Genomic DNA, 23383 nt, shown 5'->3' on the forward strand with positions numbered 1-23383 from the left:
GTGACGGGAAGCCAAATGTTATATAACCTGGCTGTCAGAAAATGGCTCTCCTGCCAAAGCATACAGATGGGGGCACGAGGATGTAATTTCAGGGTATGCACTCCATTGCAGAGTCAGTGCACACATATATTTAGTTATGCCTGTGTCTGGTAGTTCCTCTGTCTCTGATGTCTTCACTGTACAGTCCAATTGGTTCCACATTTTCAGCACAATTAGGTTTGAATGCTTTATGCTCAGAAAAGTAGAAACAGAACAAAACAGGACCCATGGCAAGTTATGTAAAACAAATGTTTATTTCCATAATTAACACATACAGTACATTATTTTTTTACCAACATAAAAAGTGCAATATGCATTTGAACTACAGCAATGTACAGTACAAAAATTACTGCATACTTAAATATAAAAAGAAAATGGTTACAAAATTGTGAAGTAACCTATTGTGATCGTTGTCACATTTGTGTGACAAAAGCTTTAAAACTCATTGATGATATGAGCATAAAAGCTTAACAGCTATGAGCCCGACGATTCCACTGAGTCTCTTTCTCCCAAAAGGTGCAAAAAAAAATGTGACAGCATTTAAATATGTACGTGATTGACATGATGATTCACATATTTTGTACAGCCTCAATTGTGAATCCAATTTGTTAAGACAGCCAAATAACTTTGGTCTTTCACATTTCAAAGAGCACAAATGAGTTTAAAATGTTGGCAACCCTTAAAAATGAAACGGTTTGGATGCGTTTATGTGTCATACAGTATGTTTATGTCAAAAATGTGCAGATCATTTTAGCTTGGGAAAAATAACCTCAGACATTATAAAGATTTGACTGTCATCAATCCTCCATTCCTGTCACACCAGGCGTTTGTATTACGATTTCAAGCCATGCAGCACGACTCCTCACCTTGCTCTCCCAAGGACGTCGTACATTGTAGGGAATGATGAGGTCAATAACATTAACTTAATGTTATTTTGGAAGATAGCTTGCTGTGTACCAGTATTCACTCAATAAAAAAGCAGTGCAAAAGAACAACAAACTCAGAAATGTTTGTTGAAAACAGTGAGCATGCCTCTGGCAACAGTTACAACCCTTTCTCTCCACTTTCATCTCACTCACTCACTCACTCACTCGCACATAGTTAATGCATTAACATACACTTCTGCAGTAAAATGAGTTCAAAACAGATTTCCTCACTTTAACTCAACATCAGCAAATGAACTGAATTAAACTCTTGCCTTGTGTTCGTCTGAGCAAGAGCTCCATGAATGCAACATGAGGTAACCATTAATTTTACAACCCTCTAGTATCTAAAACATAAACTGTGCGGTAAACAACTCTACATTTAACACTATGTTTTCTGTTGAGCTCTTTGAGGGACTCAAGTTATGTAGGCTACCACTTTGTACCCGACAGGTAAAAATAATGTTAAGTGCCAATGGATACGAAGTTAAAGGTTATCGAGCGCCTTGTACCGTCTCATCCTGCAGTCAAACACACAGCTCTGTGCCTCAGGTCTCATAGGTAAGGCACTTGTTTGTCCATGAATCAAACAAAGTTAGAGGTGAACCAATGGCTTTACACACTTGTCAGATACAGCAATATGACGTTCATCACTGTGAACAGCAGTTTCAGAAACAATGTGGCAAAGGAGATCGGACACTCCTTATAACGACAGTTGGCATTGTTTTTGTTTTCATTTGTTTCCTCGGACTCAACACTCTCCCGTTTCCAGAATCTGTACAACCTTCTCCGGCCCACAAGGTGAAATGCGACGGGGCTGGTGGAGTGCACGTAACCTCCACTTGATTTGTCAGCTTCTGGGCTCACCTGGTAGCGCTCTCTCTGGAGTGTGCAGGTCCTTGCAGGGCCGGGATAGAGCAGAGGTGGTGGGCGAGTCCCACTGCAGGCCAGGCTCTGGGTCTGGGGACAGTGAGAGGAGCAGCAGGGTTCCTGCATCTGAGGAGCAGGCTGAACACAGGTCCTCGGAGGAGAAGTTGATGCTGTCCAACTTGGCCAGCGAGTTGGACCGCTTCAGCCTCGAGGGTACGGTTAGGCCCGCCAGCCGCATGCGGGTCTCGATCTCCTGCGCCCTCTGACGTACGAGGCCAGGTTTCCCCCGAACACTGCGCAGACTGTCACTGCTTGAGCTGCGTGTCAGGGTAGAGCCGTGAGGCGAGGAGATGGGTGTGAGCAGCCCAGAACCCACCACCCCCAACAAGGCTTCATTGGTCAGTGGCACCACCAGTGGCTCTAACCGCACTTGGCATGGCGTTGAAGATTTAGTGAAGTCACCAGCATAGCCGGAGAACTCGTCCTCCCCTTCAGCGTGAAATGGACTCTTCTTGGAACTTTGGCATGCGTGCACAGGCTTCAGAGAGTGCAGGCTCTCCTGAGAGAAACCTGAAAGTCTCTCCAGTCTCTCTGCACGGCGGCGGACCAGGCCAGACCGCCGCAGCTGTAAAAGGGTCTCCTGTTGTTGGCCAGGGCAGCAAGCTACAGCAGTCTTCTCTTCCTCCAAATCCATGCTCATCAGCTCAGGGAGAGCCTCTGGGGCAGCTGAATCAGACTGGCTTTCATCGACCTCAGTCTTTACCTCCATGACATCACCATTGTCCGCAGGCTCCACTGATTGCAGTGATTCTTCTGGCTGCTCCTCTCCGTCAAGTGGGGCTGTGGGTGGGGAGGCAGCACAGTTGGCACAGTCACACAGAGGGCCACAGGGGCACAGCACTGAAGACGTGAGGCCTTCAGAAGAGGTATGGGACTGTGGGAATGAAGCAATTGGGACCTCAGGAGAGCTGGGGTTAAGGCAAAGCTTGGAAGTCAGGGTTGGAGAATCTTCTTTCTGGTTGGAGTTAGTCTGGTCCCACAAAGACAGAGTAGAAGCATCAGCTGGAAGAAGGATGGACGAAGCTTTTTCCTAAAGAAAGACAGAACAAATAAAGTCAGAGGCAATGGTTATTTATGCAAATTTCATTTATGTTATTTGTGACAGCATTTTCATTTTTAAAATGTTTGCTAATCATATTACTCAAACATACATTGTGGTTACATAGAGTACTTAAATGGTTGTTGTTGTTGGAATTTTCATTGAGGGTTGCCAGGTCCATCCCATTACCCTCCGTATCCCCCTCCACCTCCACCTCCACATCTTGCGTTTCACTACCGCCTCCTTCCCCGCCGCCTCCATCGTCTGGCTGCATTAGTACCTCCATCTCTGCCTCCTCCTTTTGTACATCCTCCTCATCCTCCTCCTCCACCGTGCTGAACTCCAGCCTCAGACGCAGCTCCTCCAGCGGCTCGGGACCACGACTGCAGGTCTGCGCAGCAGTTCCCTCTGCTGTAGACCCAAAGGAGGGGAGGGGCAAGCCCTCACGCCCATCAAAGGCCTCATCATCCAGCAGGGCGTCTCGCTCCACATCCTCGATTTCTATGAAGACTTTTTCCATGCCGAGGAGAGGGGGGCCGCGCACGGGTGTTGATGGCTCGCTATCCAGTGCCGAGTCAGACAGCCGGCGGAAATAGTAGTTGTTGTAGGCGGGGTCGATCTCCAGCGCTACAGTCCTGCATGGGGAGGGGGGGCATGCAGCACCTTTATCAGACAGCGCCTCCTCGCAGCAGGGAGACATCCCCGGCTCTGGAGTCTGGTGCCCTCCCTCCACTCCTCCGCAACACTGAGCCAACCCTTGCTGCCCCTCTGCCATTTCACAGTCTGCATCTGGATGCCACAGCTTGTTGTGCCGCTGCTTACTGGAAATAGAGACATACAGTGTGCAAAAGTCAAAACGGAGCTCAACTCCGAAAAGAATACAACACTGAACACACACACACACACACACACACACACACACACACACACACACACACACACACACACACACACACACACACACACATCAAGTGAAAGACTGTACCTGGCATCTAAAATGCCCTCATACTCCGCCAGCTGTCTCATGAAACCTGGGTTCGGTCGGGTGATGCTCCTCTTTTGCTTGACAAAGTTGTAAGCTTTCTCCAGGGACCAGCCAAACTCCTTCATGGCATAAGCAATGACGGTAGAGGCAGAGCGACTGACGCCCATCTTGCAGTGAACTAGACACTTGGAGTGGTTCTTTCTGTGGGAGAGAATTATATGTACATCTATATCATTAATATACAAATAGAACTGTTCTTTTTTTGCACATTCCTCTGCCTCTCTGATGAAGCATGAAGATCAGTCTGATAGTGGATTAAATAACAACAAGAGGTGTACCAGGGAATAATTTTCACAAACAAGAAAACAACCACACATTTTATTGTATTTACCGTTGTTGATCCGAAGAAAAATAGACACTAGAAAATATTTTGACTGTTTTACGGTAACTTAGCAATGTTTTGAAATGTAACTGTGATGAAACAATCAGCTTTCCCATTCGCTCACTTTGTTCTCTTACTTGTTTTTTCTCTCTCTCTCAAAGTTTACCGAGTTTCCCTCCCTGTATCTGTTGCTCTTTTTATGCTAGTTGGGAATTCAATAATACAATAAGAAATGTGCATCCCTCTTCGACGTACCAAGACTGGTGGATCCCTGCCCTTCATTCTTGTGTGAATGAAACTGTACACAAGGAAATTTTGTATTTGATCTATCGCTGATGTTTCCATTGGAAAATAGCACCCCAGAGCAGGATCTTAAACTGGCATTATACCTCTATGTGCTGCACATAGGTGAGCATGAGCAGTAGTTGCTTAGATTCTTTGAAGTACAGGCTTGAAGCATATGTTGTATAAACAGGCTAATAATAATAATAATAATAATAATAATAATATTAAACTTAATTAGATATTGGCTTTTGACTTTTTTTCTGTATTTTAATTCTCGTTTTATATGTGAAAGAAAACTGTAACAAGCAATAGAAATTATAATTCTCATTCCCAGTGATTATAATAAACCTTTCGATGTGATCTTTGATCTTTCTTTCAAAGTTGGTCCCAGAAATACAAAACAAATGTGGGAAATTAGATCTTAACACTTTGACATCTTGCGACGTTAAGATATCTCTGTGGTGAACTGATAAACACAAGAGCACCATGTTTTCTTTCCACTCTGGACTCACTTTGCTTTAACAATGAAGTTGTACGTGTCATTCCAGTGAGCGAGCAGGTCAGTGGCCTCTTCATCGTAGACGCGTATGTTGTGATAACTGAATGTGCCTGGAAAGAAGTTGTCTATCTCCCGGGTAACATTGAGGATATAGCCCACCCTGGGGAGGAAAGATAATGTTAACTCATCAACAACATTCTTTCTTGCTCAAATCATAACGAAAATATGTTTTGGAGTGTCGTTATCTTAGCTCCTCCATAATCAAAAAATAAATCACCCCGTCTCTTGCAGTTCCTCCAAATTAGATGCATTCCATTCGGATCCCTAAAAACAAATGAGAGAAAATACTGTTTAGACTGAGTATATTTTCAAATCTCTGGAAGACTGTTCTTTCTCCAAAACAATTATTTCACAGGGAAGATTACTTAAACACCAGTCTTCATTTCAGATGGAACGGAAAGAGACTCATTTGATCTCAGTTATTCACAGGAAACGACAGATGTTGCAGACATGTTTGTGAATGTAAGAGACAGCATCAACCCACCAGGTAGACGTGGTCGAAGATGAGAGTGGGTTTGTCCATCTGGCCAAGGATTAGCAGCATCTCATTGTCAATGAACTCTTTGTACTCCTTCAGGTTACAGTTCATTTGTTGCTCCACCTCTGTGCGGATCTGACAAAGAATTACACAGCACAACTTGATTTGTATGTGGAGACACATTAAAATGAGCCTCTCTTCAAATGTTAATGCATCACTTTTTGTTTAATGAACTTTCATGAAATTCTGCCTGCAAAGCAGTGTAAGGCTATAAAAACATATCGAAGCCCCTCCAGCTTGCAATTTCAACTGTCTGAAAAGTCATTAAAAATAGCAGTTAAGGGGAACACTATTCACAGTGCTTCTTTTTTTCCACATTTTGTTGTTACAGCCTTATCCCAAAATGGATTAAATTCATTTTTTCCCTCAAAATTCTACACACAATACCCCATAATGATAACGTGAAATGGGAAATTTTTGCAAATCTATTACAAATAAAAAACGAAAAAAAAAATCACATGTACATAAGTATTCACAGCCACTCCTTAGTAAAAGGCACATGACAGCCCGTCTGGAGTTTGCCAAAAGGCACCTGAAGGACTGTCAGACCATAAGAAACAAAATTATCTGGTCTGATGAAACAAAGATTGAACTCTTTGGCCTGAATGCCAAGCGTCATGTCTGGAGGAAACCAGGCATCGCTCATCACCTGGCCAATACCATCTCTACGGTGAAGCATGGTGGTGGCAGCATCATGCTGTGGGGATGTTTTTCAGCGGCAGGAACTGGGAGACTAGTCAGGATGGAGGGAAAGATGAATGCAGCAATGTACAAAGACATCCTTGATGAAAACCTTCTCCAGAGCGCTCTGGACCTCAGACTGGGGAGAAGGTTCATCTTCCAACAGGACAACGACCCGAAGCACACAACCAAGATAACAAAGGAGTGGCTTCGGGACAACTCTGTGAATGTCTTTGAGAGGCCCAGCCAGAGCCCAGACTTGAACCCGATTGAACATCTCTGGAGAGATCTGAAAATGGCTGTGCACCGACGCTCCCCATCCAACCTGATGGAGCTTGAGAGGTCCTGCAAAGAAGAATGGGAGAAACTGCGCAAAAATAGGTGCTAAGCTTGTAGCATCATACTCAAAAAGACTTGAGGCTGTAATTGCTGCCAAAGGTGCTTCAACAAAGTGTTGAGCGATGGCTGTGAATACTTATGTACACGTTATATTTTCGTTCTTTATTTTTAATAGATTTGCAAAACTTTTTTCACTTTGTCATTATGGGGTTTTGTGTGTAGAATTTTGAGGGGAAAAAAAATATTTAATCCATTTTGGAATAAGGCTGTAACGTAACAAAATGTGGAAAAAGTGAAGTGCTGTGAATATCTTCCAGATGCACTGTACATATACACTGAGCTGTGTCTCCATTTAAAGAGAATAAAATATAAATGCAGCCACTGAAAATCAAACCAGGAGAAATAAATACAAAGCAGTGGTTCATTTCCTTGCTTGTGTGCTTCTGTACCTGTTTGCAGGTGACGTTCTCAAGGTCCTGACACGTCATGATGCTTCTGAGTTTGGCTTTAATAAGGCACTCTGTCCTCTCTCGCTCTGAAGGCCTGCCGAAGATTAAGTTTCATCAACAACGTTTCAGTATCTACATATGAAACCTGACTGAAGATGGATTGTGTTAACTGACTTGTCAACAAACATGGTGGGTGAGTCTGGCCGTGTGGTCTCCAAGTCCTTCATGGCGTTCCACTCGTTGATGCAGCTCTGCTCTGAAGCAATGCAACTCTCGTAGTAGCCCATCCAGGTGAGAGCTATGCCTCCAGGGAAGTAGTTATGCCTGCGTGACACCTCACATGCCTTGTGCAGCACCTGAATGGCCGACCTAGATTTTTGTTGTTTGGAAAAATATAGGTTAGAGTTGTAGATGACGGCTGTATGTCTGATCTTCTGAGCTACGTCGGTGAAGTAATCATATGAATGTAGCACTGGCTTCATGCAGTTCTGTGCACACATATCTTCAAGCCAGCAGGTGGCACAATGAATCAGTACTGCCTCAACCTGCATCACTGCATCAGTGTCCCTATCAGAAAACTAACTGGGACTCCTGATTGTTACTCACCACATAGCCTGCACTGACACGGGTTTGAAGACATGAGTCCGACCTGCCGTGTTCACAGTAAAGCCCCTGAGGAGTAAACAAAACAGATGCTCAGTCCCTTAGTTTGAGCATCATGTTGCAAAGTGTAAGTCGAGCTCGTCTGAAGTGTCAAGGTTTGATGCAGTGTTGGGTAAAAGCAGAGAAATAATGCTCCAGCTGTGTCCTCACAACAGGGGACACACACGAGGCAGAAAAAAACTCACCCGTCTCCATCCAGATGGATCTTTGTGTCACTCCACAGAGGTAGCACCATGCCGATTGAACAGCTTTTGCTGGCAAAATGAAAATAAAAATCAAATACCAGGCAAACAGAAAAATTAAAATTTCTACAATGACTTTTTCCAGAAGAAATAAAGATAATAACATAAAAACAAGACCAATAAAACAGAAAAATATTCAATTTTCTTTCCTCTCTATTTTCAAACATTAAAAATCTCTTCTTTTACAATTGCTACATTCTTAGATAGCCTGATGAATATCTGTGAACTTAAACAATTCTCAGGCAAACCAAAAAGTGGCAAGATTTCAAATGTTGTTTTTAAAACACTCTGTTGGACCGAAGCAACTATTCGTAGCTCCAGTTTGAGGCAGAGTGCTGCGGGTGAGTGTCGTTTGCATTCACGAACACAGATTGTTTTTTTTCCAAACATTTACATATAATATATCTTGTCTACAAGTGACATATCTAAATCAAATGAAAATATCATTTTAGAAATGGAAATTAGTCAAGTATACGGAAATCATAAAATCCTATGTATTGGGCGTATATGTACCAGTCTTTGTTGGTAAAGTCGATTCCCAAAAGGATGTTCTCCTCTGTGTCCTGTCGCCCGCTGGTGTACACCACCACCATGTACCGCACGCGATCTGACCACGCACTCTCCAGCCGCACCGCCTGCACATGGCACAGACAGGTTACTTAAAAATGTTTTCCCGTGTTAGCAGTTGCCCCTTACTGTGATATTTATCGGAGATTTTGAAATATATAACTGGCAACTTCAGTATTTCCGTCAGCATTAAATCCTAAAAATTGTGTTAAATGTATGCACACTTCACACAAGTGCGAAACTCTTCATTGTACATAACAGCTAATGCTCTAGAGAGGCAACAGGAGTGGAGTGCACCGACCCTCCTGCTGAAATCTGTGTCCAACAAAGTCAGTCAGAGCTACATGTGCAAAGAAAACTACAACCAACAAAACAGACTACAACCTTGATGTAATGGGGTAACCGAGTCCTCAGGATGTGTGAGGTGGTAAACATAAAATAAAATAACTGTGCTTCACACTAACACATACACACACATGCCATGGAAACATTTTGTAATGCTCTCTCGAGTGTGTTCAAACCTGTTCTCATGAGCTAATAATTACAGTGAGCAAATAAGCATCCTAAGTACACAATAAAAGCCTTCTGGAGGGTTTGATATGCCAGCTTGTTAAGTCACTGACCTTTATGTGTTTATGTGCTTGTTTTTGTTTTGATGTGTGCACATGCTTATGTTGTCGCTTACCAGTTTGATTCTGTCCTCCGAGCGAAGAATGTTGATCATCACCTGCAGGTGTTGAGGTAAGTCACCTGTTTGAGGGAGATGATATGTTGTTCGGTGTCAGTGGTTATAAATCTACCTCATCATACAGACTATTCTACTATGACAAGATTGAGTGAGAATATTAATGAGAATATAATCCACGCTGGAGACGCAACAAGTTTATATAATTAAAAGGCACTGCTGTAGTCTGGTGAAGGTAGATAAAGTTACGCTGCTCCCTGGTGTTTAACACTAAGGCCTTCTCTCCATCGAGCAAAACCTAAAGCCTGCTCCCGGAAACCAAAACATGTAACGCGGTCAATGATTTTTATCAGCTGACGTGTTGTGAACAGACAGACGAGAAACGAATTGACAATAAACGTCCCATCTTCGCATGAGCAAATTTATCAGCCACAAAACAATTCAAGAACTTGTCTTTGTTCATTTTACATCCTTCAGTGCTCATGATGCCGAGACATGTCAGTTGAGCTGGATAATAAAAAAAAGGAGGTGAGGTGTGGAGATGAACCAACAGTAATGCAAGGTAGCAGCTGACGGAGGCCGCAGGTCAAACAGACAAACCGTAACATCCTGAATGGTTTTAATTATAGCTACTGCCATGAAACAGAAAGTGACGGATTCTCTGCCTGGTCATTTATCTCAGGATTTACAGCCTCAAGTTACACAGTATTATTATTTTAGTTTCTCCACATGCAATAGATGACTTTGTCTCATATTCCGGTCAGGTTTGAAAAGTACATTCTCTTTATGTCCAACTTTCAAAGCATGAGCACTGATAAACAAATCCTTCTGAACTCTCATAGACATAAATTAAATCCTAAACTAACCTGACCAACTGAAAGGATCTTTCAGGAAAGGCTTTGTATTTAAAGTTACTGATTCTGATGAATCTTTCGACAGAACATTAAGTAATTCCTTCCTTAATCAACCCACTGACAAGAATACTGAGCATAAGTTCAATTTTACTGGGAAGAGAACGATTCAGCTGACATCTGATCACTCATGAGCTGCTCTTAAAATATCCACATTAATACTTGACAATCTTTCAAATTGACAAACTGTAAAGTTTAACCTGAAAACAATTGTTCCGAGAAAACTTTGCAAAATGTATAACTTAGTATTTAAAGTGGACTCAGACTAGGAGCTAAGATGAGTTTTGGCACTTACACACTAATTAAAAATATATTAGGCATGTATAAAACCACTTCTGTCAAATTGTAAACTGCAGTCGTCCAGAGGTACATTTGTTGGTTGGATACTTAAAACTCAAGAGATGAGTTTTATCCTCTTCTAGAAATGTTTGGAGTTATTTTGGAACATTGTACATAGTAACCCAATAACATATAATTAAAGTGAATAAAAATGATAAGCCTTTTTGAAGCCATCTCAATGCTCCTCCACTGAGTCACTGCTTGAACACGTTAGCCAGCTAAAAGCTTTTTGTGCAATTATTTCATGAAACCTTTAAGCTGCTAGAAGTAAAATCGGGAGAAAACCATTTCTCTGTTCTGTGCATTTGGTGGTTTTGATGTACAATGTGGATCGCAGTCGAGTAAGTTCTTCGCATGTCACTGTGGCAGATTTATAACAGCTGCCAGATACGAGACTCGCACATAAATATACCGTATCAGACAACGGTGTCACGTGTGTACGTTGATGCGAGTAGTTCAAACCAGTTCAACTGATAGTCTTAACTGACAACACCAACTTTCATCTTACAGATAAGCAAAATCCAGGCCCTCAAACAGTTTAGAGTGTATTCACTGAAGACTGACATCCAAACACAACCACAGTCACAACATAAAATGCCACATGTCAGAGCAGATCATGGAGTGGTTGTTTTTGTGTTTTTAAGCTGTGGAGTGTCATGTTTTTAAACTGGCTGATGGGATCCCATGAGCAGGAGCTGATGGCGAGGCACCAGTTCTAAGAGCAGGAATATCTTTATCAAGCACGTTGCGTCAATCCACCTCACTGTCTCACACTTTACCCCTGAAGGCCACAGTTCCTGGAAAATGACAAGGCTATTTCTCCAGCCAAATGTTTCAATGAATTAATCTTCCATACAAATACTGGAAGTCACCAGGTTAAAGTTGGGCACATTTAGAAAAAGCTAGACTTTTATGAGGTGATTAACTTCCAGCTGGCTGTTATAAGAGAATCACCATCACTGGGACACTCACAGTCTCACAAAGTCCATAATTTAGATTCTTTCTCAACAACAAAAACAAAACTGTGACATCAGCTACGTCCTATCTATGTTGTCCTAGTCCCGTGTAATTAATTTACTCAATGCCAAAAACGCTTCCACCCTCAAATTAAATTTGACCTAAAAAAAATTACACCTGAATGTTTGTTATGTTGCTTCAAATAAAAAAACATCAAAAAACTATACAATAATGTCATAAAGGGAATCCTGACAAAAAAAATCATTTACTTTATTTTGTGTATTAAGAAAAGTATTCCGAGGACAATAGGTAATAAAAAACAATGAGGGCCGCCTGTAATCGTGAACAGAAGTGTTTTCCACGGTGCTACCATACGCTGGATTTAAACACTAATCTGCCTAAGCTATATATGTCTGGAACATGCTTATCAACGAGGCAGCCTCCATCCTCCTCACCTCAGCTAACAACATCTGCTGCAGCACACTAAATAACCTGGATGAACAGTCTGATGCCGACACTGATGAGATCAAAAGGACACTTTGGGCGAACGGTGCCGTGCTTCTTAGGTTCTCACCTGCATGTTTGTGATGAGGATGTGCTTTCTGGCCTTGGTTACTGCTTCCCTGCTGCAGGAAGAGAGCAGCACCCTTCACCATGAAGAAGCTCTCACTCAGGCTGCAAACAAATGGGAGAGGAGAGTTACAAGTCTTGAAACACAGGCACTGTACATCGGACACCACACTGCAGAGAGACAGCTCAGCACAATCGCTCCATTACGTCCACTGGACAACCAGATTGAGCAGTGGGGCACGAGACAAATTAAAATCGTAGCTTTAACGGAATGGTTCAGTTCAGTTAAACACAGCCAACAAGATGAGCATAAATCATGGTTGTCTGCTGCTGGCAAATTACCTCAACAGCTGAGTGGAAAAGCCAAGCTGCCACGTTAAAGAGGCAGACCTTAGGTCTGCAGCCACCATGAATCAAGCTTTGATCCTGAATGCTTATCTGTCTTTTTTTCTGCTGCATAAGCTGCACTTAGATTTGACTTGTCAGGTCTCTGCTGGCCTGCTATAATACAACACAGACCTAAATAATTGACCTAACCACAGTTGTTTGTGATGCTTAACTTTCACAATGACCGAAAAGCAGCAATTACCACCCCACACCTGCCTGTAAAAATCCAAATTTTTTTACGTTAAGGTTTGGAACTGTGAACAGATGACACGAGTAAGGAACTGCCATAAAAAGAAGTGAGGTGTTTCCCTCAGGCTGAATTCAATCATTCCATTTCACTGATAAACAATGTGAGCGCATTCATAAATCTACCTGGCAGCAGGGTGGAACACATGCACGGTGTATTCTGTGTGTGCAGTCTGGCAAAACCAGGACATTGTTAGGAAAGTACAGATCTGATGAGTGACAGGTTCAAAACAAAATCCAAACAGGTACGACAGACGAACCGGTATCGAAATACAGCTGTTATGGAATCATTGTGTTGAAGTAGTGTCAGGATAACTGGCTTGTGTCACCTTAAAATAGCAACAATGGTATAAGACTAATATAATTTTTACTGTTGATACCTAAATAGGTTTTGTGTCTGCAGTTTGCACTACAACGTTAAAAATAAATAAATAAATCTGTATTGGCCTGTGTTTGTAACCAGAGGGAAAAGATGATTATTTTTATATCCAGCTTTGAAACTGCTCCCTAAACCAGCTATCTCTGATCAGACTTTCAAAACCCACATACAGCAGAGCAGGCCTGACCCAAACAGATGATTTTGTGGGAACAATGGATTTCGTTCTGTACACCTCACAATAAATTCCGGCCGCCCCCAGCACCACAGAAAAAACAAGTTTCAGTGACAAAGCACGGGGGCGGACACTTTTCAACCAGAACTTTTGTCTCACTTTGGTGGATTTTTGTTTCGCTCTGTTCTCTGTTTGAGATGTACGAGGCTGTCAGGAGGGTCTACTGTCAGGGAATGAAAGAGTATATGAGGCAATACCAAGAGCAAGACGAGGGACACAGCCTCATCACTGCTCAGCACAAATCAACGCTACCAATTCTTTCTTTTTTAACTAGTAATCCAACTGTAAAGTCGACAGGTCTTAACCGGTGATACCTGATAACTTCAAGGAGAAAAAAGCCCTTTAAAGCACTCTGGTGAATTTGAAGATGTTTAAAACTCGTCCTAATCTGTAAATCAAGAGTTGTCCACCTGCTTCATGGGACTAACTCAGACATCCTAATTGAACAGTCTCAGCTCTACTGTCTCTTGCTCTGCGGCACCATACTATCAGCTTCTCCACAAACACTAGGGCTAAAAATACATCTGGTATCAAAGCAAACAGAGACATTGACAGAAAAGCCTGCCAGAAAGCCGAAATGATCGAGCATAATTGTAACCTACAGTACCTATATATGATTTACAGAAAGACACAAGGAATAGGTCACAGAAACACACAATTGAATCGAAGCGGTCAGGAATGATAACTTATTTTGATAGAGGTTCATGATCTCACATCTATTAAGTTCTGTGATTGATTGATTCAGCTGGCCTGAAATGACACCATGGTATCTGTTGCAAAATGACCCAGCCAACATTCAAAAACCATGACATCATAAATTAAAAGTAACAGCAAATTAATTACGAAACGGCTTCAAAACTATTGAAAACTATTGACAATGCAGTGAAGTTCCCAGCTGTTCAAACTTCATTTAAAAAGGTAAACTAAACTCACATGCGGTTTATCTCACTCTGTGTCAACACAGCGTTCTCCACAAAATAGGGTAGCATCTTCATCACGGCCTCCTGAATGGGTGCTACAACTAGATGCATCCTGTTGACCGGAGCCAAACCCAGGCCTCTCTGGCACCAGCTACCTCCTCTTCATCAGTCTCCAGAAACAGTGAAGGAGCAAAGTGCAAAAGAAGAATGACAGCTTCAGGTTTTTGCCCGCTGCTCTTGAGTGACAGACTGACTGACAGTCTGCACTCATCTGTGCTGCTCTGTGGAAAAGTGCCGTCTGTTCAGATGCCACTCCCTCTGGTTGCCTCCTCCTCCTCCTCCTCTTCTTCCTCCTCCTCCCTCATCTGAGCGTCTGCTTGCAAGTCAGCCTCCTGCCTGCAGGGACACACTGCAGCCTCCACCCGCTGCCTCAGGCGCACACACACACACACACACAGTCTACCACGTCCGTCCATCAGTCTGTTTCGTCTGTCACACTGTTTTGCAGTATACTGAAGCGTCCGACATCCAAGTCTGTCAGCAAGAATCAAGAGACTCCAGTATCATTTAAGAGATGGACTTCCCCGTACATCAACACGAAGTTTCTGATTGTTTACTCTCATTATCCATCAGGTCGGCTTCAATATAAACTGACGGGCAGTTTGCCTCTTTAGCCAATGCAAAAAATGTCCATTTCCAGGATCTTGGTGTTGCTGAAGTCACGTCTTCAAAACCAAGTGAGTGCCCTTTTCTCTCTGTCATCCAGGGGGGAAGCAAAACAAAAAGCAGGCACAGAAGAGTGATGGCTTGAAACTTGCTGGTGAGATGTCTCCATGCGCATGCCACATTACGGGTCAACAGAATCCAAGGTAGTGCCTCCGGGGAGCTTAACACATGGGCCAAGCATGGGGGGGAAAGGCCAGTGAGAACTGGCAGCATCCCAAAACTCCCAAATCTCATTATACACAGGCTTATAAGGGAGAGATTATCTTGTCTCTCTCCTTCAAGTGGCTAGCGCTGGCTGTCACTCATTCACATTTACAGTCAACAAACCAACATGTTAGTTATTGGAGAGTATGGCAGGTTAAGGAGGACATATCTTTTATGTCTTATACATCTGCAACACCAGCAAATATTCTATATAGATGCATTAAAAGAAATACGGTTAAATGCAGAACGGAAAGGAAACATACTCGAGCAATTGCAGCGCACAATAATAACTGAAACTGATCCTGTAGATGTTTGGGAGCTGAAAGCTAATCAAGACGCTAGCTTTCTTTTGCACTCTCCCTCTCTCACCAAGCATTAAACTCCCCACATACATACAATGAAGTGGCACAACTCTTTGTTAATCTGAGAGGATTTGCTGACAGACATTACCAAAAGCTCTGCGACACAGATAACAAGATAGCCCTCCCATTCTCCTCAACAACAGGACACCGCCTGCGACACCTCTTCAGTAGCAGATACTGTGCGCTACAAACTGACGCAAGTTCACTGACGTCTCGGGTGCGTCAGGTGCAGGGTGACGTGGAGGGACTTGGCGACAACATTGATTTGAGCTCACGCTTCAGAAGCAGCGGGAAGGAAAACCGGCACGTCACAACATTAAGGAATAGTTTGCTGATGCAAAAGTATCCAGATGGACCTGGATGGGGCAAAACGGGACCAGGTGTCCTCTAAGCCACCAGGTGGACCGCTGTGCGAGAGAGGTGCAACGGATTACACGGAGGGCTCGCCACAAAGAGGCTGCACAGAGGCTGGAGTCAGGCTGGTTTATCCACGGTCTGAGAGTGTTTCACACACACCGGCGCATAAAAAAAAAGCCTCCTCTTGGGGCCGTCAAGTTGCATAATGCTGGCATTTTCTCACTGACACCAATGAAAGGGGTGGAGAGAGAGGGAGGAACAGACCTCCTCAGGTATCAATGGAGACATAGACGGCCTGAGTAGGAAATAAATGACATCATGTTACTGAGGAAAATGAAGCTGGAATTCAGACCTAGAGCGTCTTGTCTGCATATGTTTCTCCTCTCTCCACATAACCAGAGTATTTTGACACATTGTGGCATGTCAATTACTACCCGTCTTGATAAGTGTGCTATTAAAATAAGAAGTTTAAACGGACTGCGCATAACGAGTGCTCTGATGTATTTCGTATCATAGTCTGTCGATCTTCTGTCTCACCCTCTGAGCCGAATCCTTCCTCGTCACTTTAAACACTACCTGTTAACACACAAACCAACGTAACCGCACTTTTTTTTGTCCAATTCAACGCCTTGCTCAACTCTGTTGCGTACTAGGTGGTAACATGAAATCCCTCCTTGTTTCGGTGCAACAGACACCTGCACAATGTTTATGTTGGCCTTCATCAACCCTGTGGGCTTGTCAGCGTTTACGAGTTCAGCCAGGAACAGCAAACGCAAATACTCCCACTTGGCAGAAATACAGCTGTCCATCATCAAATGTAAGCATGTACCCGATGTACCAGCTCGGTACATCCTGATCCAAAGAGAATTATAGCCGTCAAATCAAAGACAATTTAATTGGCCAATAAAATAAACATGAATTTACTGGCAATTGAATTGCGTAACGTGGCTTAACAGGCCCCTCAAAAAAATTTACAAAATTTTGGGTCAAATAAGGACTCACATCATGTATGGAGCATTCTCACACACGTGTTGCTTGGGGACATTGCATACACTGTTGCATAACTGAAATGAAACTGAACTCTTAAGAGTGACGCGTTTGCTTATTTCATAGTCATTTGTGTTCCGTTTCTTCAAGAATTCCTCTACTCCACATATTATCCGAGATGTTTAGCAATACAGACGTGAAAGAAATCACAAATCTCACAACAGCAAATCACCGGATCAGAAGAACGATGCATGTTCACATTGGAAAAGAGAGTTCTGTCAATATGAGTTACACATGAAGACCTACTTTGTCATCACTGGCACCGTCCTGATGAGTTGATTTTACACAGACGTGGACACTCTTACAGAAGTTATTGTATTGATCTGATCTGAACTAAAAAGTAAAATAGCTCCACTGCAGACATTTTAAAAAAAAACACACAAAATAAAGCAGCAGCACCCGTGGGTGCTTTCCTATAATATAGTTGTTCCAGAGCCATTGTTTTTCCAGAGGGTTAATGCCAGTATTTATGTTACAGATAGCGATTAGAAGATAAGCTAAGAATTTCCCATATCTATGAGACATTTTTACATCATATTAAATTCAAACTGCCCCAACCAGTACATTTGTTTTGATGTTAATAAAATAATGGATGTAATAGGATTAAAAGACAAACTGCAGTTCCTTCTATTCTCTTTTTAAAATTATCTCACGACTCTGAAACTGCACCGGGGACTCCGTTACAGCTTTTGGCAGAAAACTGACTATATTATTTAACACAGCTGTGTCAGCATGTCACAATTTGGAAAGCACTTATCTCTTATCCAAAGATAAAAGAAACCAGACGTACTCGGACTGCGCCTATTTTCAGAATTGAACGCACAAAACACAACCTAGGGGAGCCAAGTGCTTTCTTGAAATCATCATAATTGTTCTAAAAAAATTACTTTTGGTCTTATCACACTATACAGTTAACCTGCCACAGTTATTATACACACAAACACAAACACAACTGAACACAAAAAAGGACTAATTTTAACAGTGAGGGCTGCAATGCAATGACTAAACTTTAACATTGCTGAATTGTGACTTATTTCAAATTTCCTTGTACAAATATGGTATAGGAACTTTTTATGTTTATATTCATGCATGACTAAAATAATGGCTGTCTTGCCAAATCTTGCAGGGTGTAAAAGGTTAATTGTGCGAACACTGCATTATCTCCGTCTTTCTGACACCTGTCACCAAATTCTAAATATGTGGCACAGTACAAAAATATATCTTTTATTTGGAGTATTTATAGTATAATCATCAAATAAACGTTCACATCTGAGGCAATGACCAGCAAATACTGGGTGTTTTTACTCTAAATTACTCTAAATGACCAAAACAAAGAAGTCCCAAAATTATAACTGGTTTTCTGTCAATCCATAGCATTCATGCACTCCAAGCCAAGTGACTCAACTGATGATGCACAGTTCGAGAACAGTGCTAATAATTATACAGACACACTTGCTGACATATTACTCGAGACTACAGAGAATAATAGATGTTTACAATTGTCTATTAAGAATTGATGACTCTGCCAAACAAGACAGACAGACAGGTGTTTTATGACACTGACTCTCAGTTTTTCATTCGTTGATGCCAGCTAGTCTGCCGCCACTCCAGATTTCACTGAATGACTCAAAGACAGATGCAGCCAGTCAGTCAATAACACCTGTGTAGAAAATGTGGACGTGCTTTCCCGTGTACCATGCAACAGAAGGGCTTACATAAAGTAAACTTACCTTTGATTTATTCGCCGTTCATCTTCACTCCCAAAATCCTGCAATACAGATAACAAGAAAAAATAAATACCATATCGAATCCATTTATATTGCAATATTAAGAAATACTCCAAACCTAGCGGTTAGACACAAGCTATAGTTTACCATATAGTTAATCATAAGCTTTGAAAAATGAAAGTGACCAGGTGACCCTATAATGGAAGAAATATACATGCAGTATGTTCATGTTCAACAGAATATCATTTCTATTAATTTCTTTAAAGCACAAGTCTAAAAATTGAGACGCAAAACCTTATGCTGGCTGACTTTGAAAGACCAATCACGCCACTGCTGCCACTCCTTTAAATTGAATGATCTGCAACAAAGCTACACAATCTATTATAACAGCGATATAAAACTTCATGCCTCCTCTTCACCTGTGAGTAAACTGCTCTCCTTAGTGAGAATGGGCTCACGAATGTTTCATCACAGAGGAATTGTAGAGACAGAGGTGTATAATTTGACTTTAAAAGGAGCAGAAAAACAAAATCTGGCACCAGTCCAATTAAGATCAACCCCGTGTCTTATTCTCAGACTGCTGTCAATCACGATGCTGCGCCTGTGTAGTCACTCCAAATATATGCGCGTGTTATTTTTCATTTACCAGAAACCACACCACCCAGAAATAATTACAAGTTGTGGGAGCAGACATGAAGTTCATCAACACGAGAAGTAAACATACTAAAGCACGTTTGACGCCGCAGACAATTTTCTGACCATGCCATCAATTGCATAGTGAAGGTGTATTTGGGGGCTATGTGAAAGTTTCAGTTCATGACCACCCAACACACACCACAGCAATCAAAGCCAGAAGCAACGCTCCAGTCATGTCACAGTCCTGCAATTTTAGCTCCAGAAGACACACCAACTTCAGTATCGTTTAGTAAAACAAAACATACATGAAGTAGGATGTTAGTAGACGTGCTGTATTTCGTGGTGGCAGTAACATCTTTACTGCTTAACTTTAATAGTGTTCCTAGTGCATTCATCGTGATTGGATTTTTCTAAAACTAACCAACTCCCTCTTAGACCAATTTTGAGAAAAAACTAAATCCGTAGAGTGGTGCATTTTTCTAGCCTGGCTCCACCTGACTTGCTCACAGCTCGTCTTTACTGTGAATTTAATCTCAAACCTGATCGTAAAACCCTGTTCACATTAAGGTTTGCTCGGCTACCCTGAAAGGCGGACCAACCAGCGACCAACGAAGATGGATACATGCAGTGGTGTTAAAGTAGTTCCAACAATGGTGGATGTGGTTGAGTTTCACCACGCAACATATGGTATATGGTGGTCAGTGCTGATTGATTAAAGGCTACTCCAATAGTTAAAACATTTACCTGAGGTCTACACCCATTAGGATGCAAGAACTGGAAACAATTCTCAATAGAACGTGTCCAGACCCAAATATTCATACAGTGAATTTGGGTTTCGTAACACCCGGATAGTATTTTTTTCTAAATGATGAATTGATAAGATCTAAAACCACAAAGTGTAATAGTTTATGTGTCAAAATTCCTGAGTGAGTTGTGCCAAAGGTTACATGCTTGTCTTTGAAACAAGTGATAGAAAAGGGCTGTAAGATATGTTTTTTTTTTATACTGTCTGGGAAATCCCAGTCAAGTGCACTTAGCAGGGAAAAAAATATATAAAGATATCCAGAAAAATGGAGAGGACCATTTCTAGGAAGGAGAGAAGAAATATATTCAGCATTGGGGCTCATGGCACAATGGAGGATTAGCAGAGTCTCCATTACTGTGTTCTCTTCTATCAATGTTTACCTCATTTCCCTCTCCCTACAGTAGTACTCCTGCACCCCACCCACCCCTTATGAGCAGATGACATCATAGCTGCAGCAGCTTTCTGCCAGCTGTCACACCTCAACATGAGCCTCCAGCAAACTCTGCGATAAAGAGACACAACAAAAACAATTATTTTAAAAGAAGTCATCTATTTGCAGTAATGTTGTTACATCTAAGTGTTGTATGGTCCTTATGACCTTGCTTTGAGGGGAGTATTTTCTGCCTGACTCGGTTTGAACTAATCATTGCTCTAGCTCAAACACTTATGACTGTAAATAAACACAGCTATAAACGTCTTTGATACTTTTATACAAAGCAGAACAGGGTGAGCGTTTCTGTTTACAGCTGGTAGTTAGCGCCCCCGTCTGACAACTACAGGGTTGTTTCTACCATTTTAACACTTTGGCGCTGCACCCAAGTGTTTTTCACAGCAAAAAAGCCAAATGAACAGAAAAAAAAAAACTATATTTAGTGCTAAGTATGGGTGGATGAGAAAAATGAAGCTCAAATACATTCACTATGGGACTTGTTTTACCGATGTTTTCTAATTATTATTTTCTATAGCACATAGTTTGTATTTAAAAAAAATAAAATAAAGATTGAAATTATAATAGTCCAAAATTATGTGGGAAAAAAAAAAAAAACCTACCCTTAACCCAGCCCTCACTGCAACTGCAGAACATGTACAAACCAATAAGGAAAACCCTGAACAACTAACTGTATTTGAAAACACTGAAGGGAAATTAATTTTGAATGGTAGTTTTTGAGGGATTAACTGGACTAATAGTTTATTCTTACAGTTTGTGCCCAAAACGGAAGAAAACTCTCACTGTGACTCTGCTGCAGTAGAGAAGAGGCAGGTTTAGTCTTTTTCTTTTTCTTTTTTTTTCCCATATGGCTGTTTACCAGTCTGGAAATCTCATATTTTCCTCTACTTAGTGGGAGGACCGACGAAACACCAAAAACGGAAAATGACAGAAATTACCCAGCTGACTGTTTATAATTTACTGTCTGTTGAAGAGATGTTATGTTAAAACGTCAAAATGTCAGATTTAGTACGAGTAAATCACTATAAATCTGCAAGAGCAGTACAGTGAAGATCCAAACAGACTGCGTGATATTAAGGTTCAAGAAAAGACGTAGATTTGTTCAATGTCAGCCAGTCACATCACAAACAGCTCACGTTAGCAGACAGATTATATCAGTCATAATCTGAGCTCATGTTAACGCTATAAAATTAGCACCCAACACATTTAACAGATGCGGGTTTTTTTTTTTAATTAATTTTTTTTTTTTTTTTTTTTTTTTTTTTTAATAATTTAATGATACTTTCAAAAAGGTGTGACGAGACATGTTGGTAAAATGTGGTCAGCAACAGCTATCGGTAACGAAGGCGTTCGCTGACTACTATGAGCTAACGGAGCTAGCGATGCTAATTTAGCTTCAACCGGCGGGCCTTCCTCCCGTTACATCCTCCTCATCCTCAGTCATCACACCGGGAGACAAAAAAACCGGGAGCGCCGCTTCAACTTCACTCAAAGACAAACTGACCTCCCCGGCGGTCGTGGTCGCTGTGCTGGCGGTGGATGCGGCGCTCGGGGTCGGGGACCGCTGCAGAGTAACCAACGCCATGGTGGCTGGACGCTGAGGATGAAGCACCGGCCGGCCGCCCGCCGCTGTGGCCTGCTGAGCTGCAGCTAGCTGCGGGGCTAATATACGACTGATATACGGCCGGATGATCGGAGGGAGAGGAGCCGCGTTATCCCGCAGGCAGGGCTCTCTGTGCAGGAAGTGCTGCCTTCAAGGCCCCGTCCTTCCTGATGGCACTTTATTTTCTGTAATTATAGTAATGATGATAAAAAATAAATAAAAAAAATTAAAAAAAAATGAAATAAAAATAAAAAAGATGTATGTATATAAGTGCTAAACAACAATGACACTAAGGCAATGCAAATATTTTTTTGTATGCCACCTTTAAAACAGACTGATACACGTCACATTTTAAAAGTCATTAGACAAGACAAGATAAGGACGTATAAACAGGCACATACACACAATAAGTAGGATTTAACAAAATATATTAAGGTTTAAACATAGAAATGGTGGAAAGAAAGTACTGCAAACTACTTAATTTTGAGGAATTTGTAATTTACTTCAAAATTATAATTTTATGCCACTTTGAACTTCCACTCCTCTCATTTCAAAGGGAATTATTGAACTTTCTACTCTTACATTTGTGTGACAATTCATGTTTAATTTATAGATGAAGATTTGACACAATATAACAAGCTTTTAAAATAGGCCTACAAGGCTGTGTTCACAGGTCCACCAAATAGTTATTTTCCCTCTAAACTTCTAACAGTTTTATTTAGATAAATATTCAAATGATCCAATATCTCACTGAAAACAGTTTGATGTGTCACAACTTTGTTTTTTCTTCTTTCTTACCCTAGTAATCATCTGACCACCGCTCAGATTTATCTGCCGTCCCTGTTTATAAAACTGGATATAAAGTAGTTTAAACCAGCTCCAACTGCAGCAGCTACAACAGTAACATGCTAATTACACACTGATTCTTCAGTATTAATAATCTAATGATGTCATATATATCAGTCAGAGGGCCCAAACAGTACTTTTACTTTAAAATATTTTACTACTTTATGCCGTTTGTAGGCTAATTATTTAGGCCTACGTTAACTTAAGTAGGGTTTTTCATGTGAGACTATAATGCAGTAGGCTATTTTTGCTTTGCTGCATTGGTAATTTTACTTAAGTAAAGGATCTGAATACTTCTTCCACCACTGTTTAATGTCATGTTGATGTTCAAGCCATGGCCTGTAGGGTTTAAGTGAGGCATTGGCACATCTTGGT

General features: G+C 41.6%; 1 protein-coding gene across 3 annotated transcripts; it reads right to left on the minus strand.

The window, feature by feature from the left end:
* Positions 1 to 274: 274 nt before the first annotated feature.
* On the minus strand, positions 275 to 22295 carry ssh1a (slingshot protein phosphatase 1a). 3 transcript variants are annotated; one of them, XM_069138475.1, is made up of 15 exons: positions 22064 to 22295; positions 18674 to 18711; positions 12088 to 12188; positions 9307 to 9371; positions 8568 to 8689; positions 7998 to 8066; positions 7756 to 7821; positions 7336 to 7518; positions 7150 to 7243; positions 5627 to 5755; positions 5360 to 5406; positions 5096 to 5242; positions 3917 to 4117; positions 3044 to 3752; positions 275 to 2922 (listed from the first exon to the last, which is right to left on the minus strand). In XM_069138475.1, the coding sequence occupies exons 1-15, from the start codon at positions 22142 to 22144 to the stop codon at positions 1813 to 1815; spliced, it is 3162 nt and encodes a 1053-aa protein (XP_068994576.1). In that variant the 5' UTR covers positions 22145 to 22295; the 3' UTR covers positions 275 to 1812. The 3 variants fall into 3 exon arrangements, with proteins under 3 accessions (XP_068994576.1, XP_068994575.1, XP_068994577.1); XM_069138474.1 differs by having other exon boundaries at positions 7324 to 7518; positions 22064 to 22294; XM_069138476.1 differs by lacking the exons at positions 18674 to 18711; positions 22064 to 22295 and adding an exon at positions 14261 to 14479 and having other exon boundaries at positions 7324 to 7518.
* Between the last annotated feature and the right edge of the window lie 1088 nt (positions 22296 to 23383).

This window comes from Embiotoca jacksoni, unplaced genomic scaffold, assembly GCF_022577435.1.
Source record: "Embiotoca jacksoni isolate LCO1_2020_lvr unplaced genomic scaffold, fEmbJac1.0.p SCAF_8, whole genome shotgun sequence".
Lineage (NCBI taxonomy): Eukaryota > Metazoa > Chordata > Actinopteri > Embiotocidae > Embiotoca > Embiotoca jacksoni.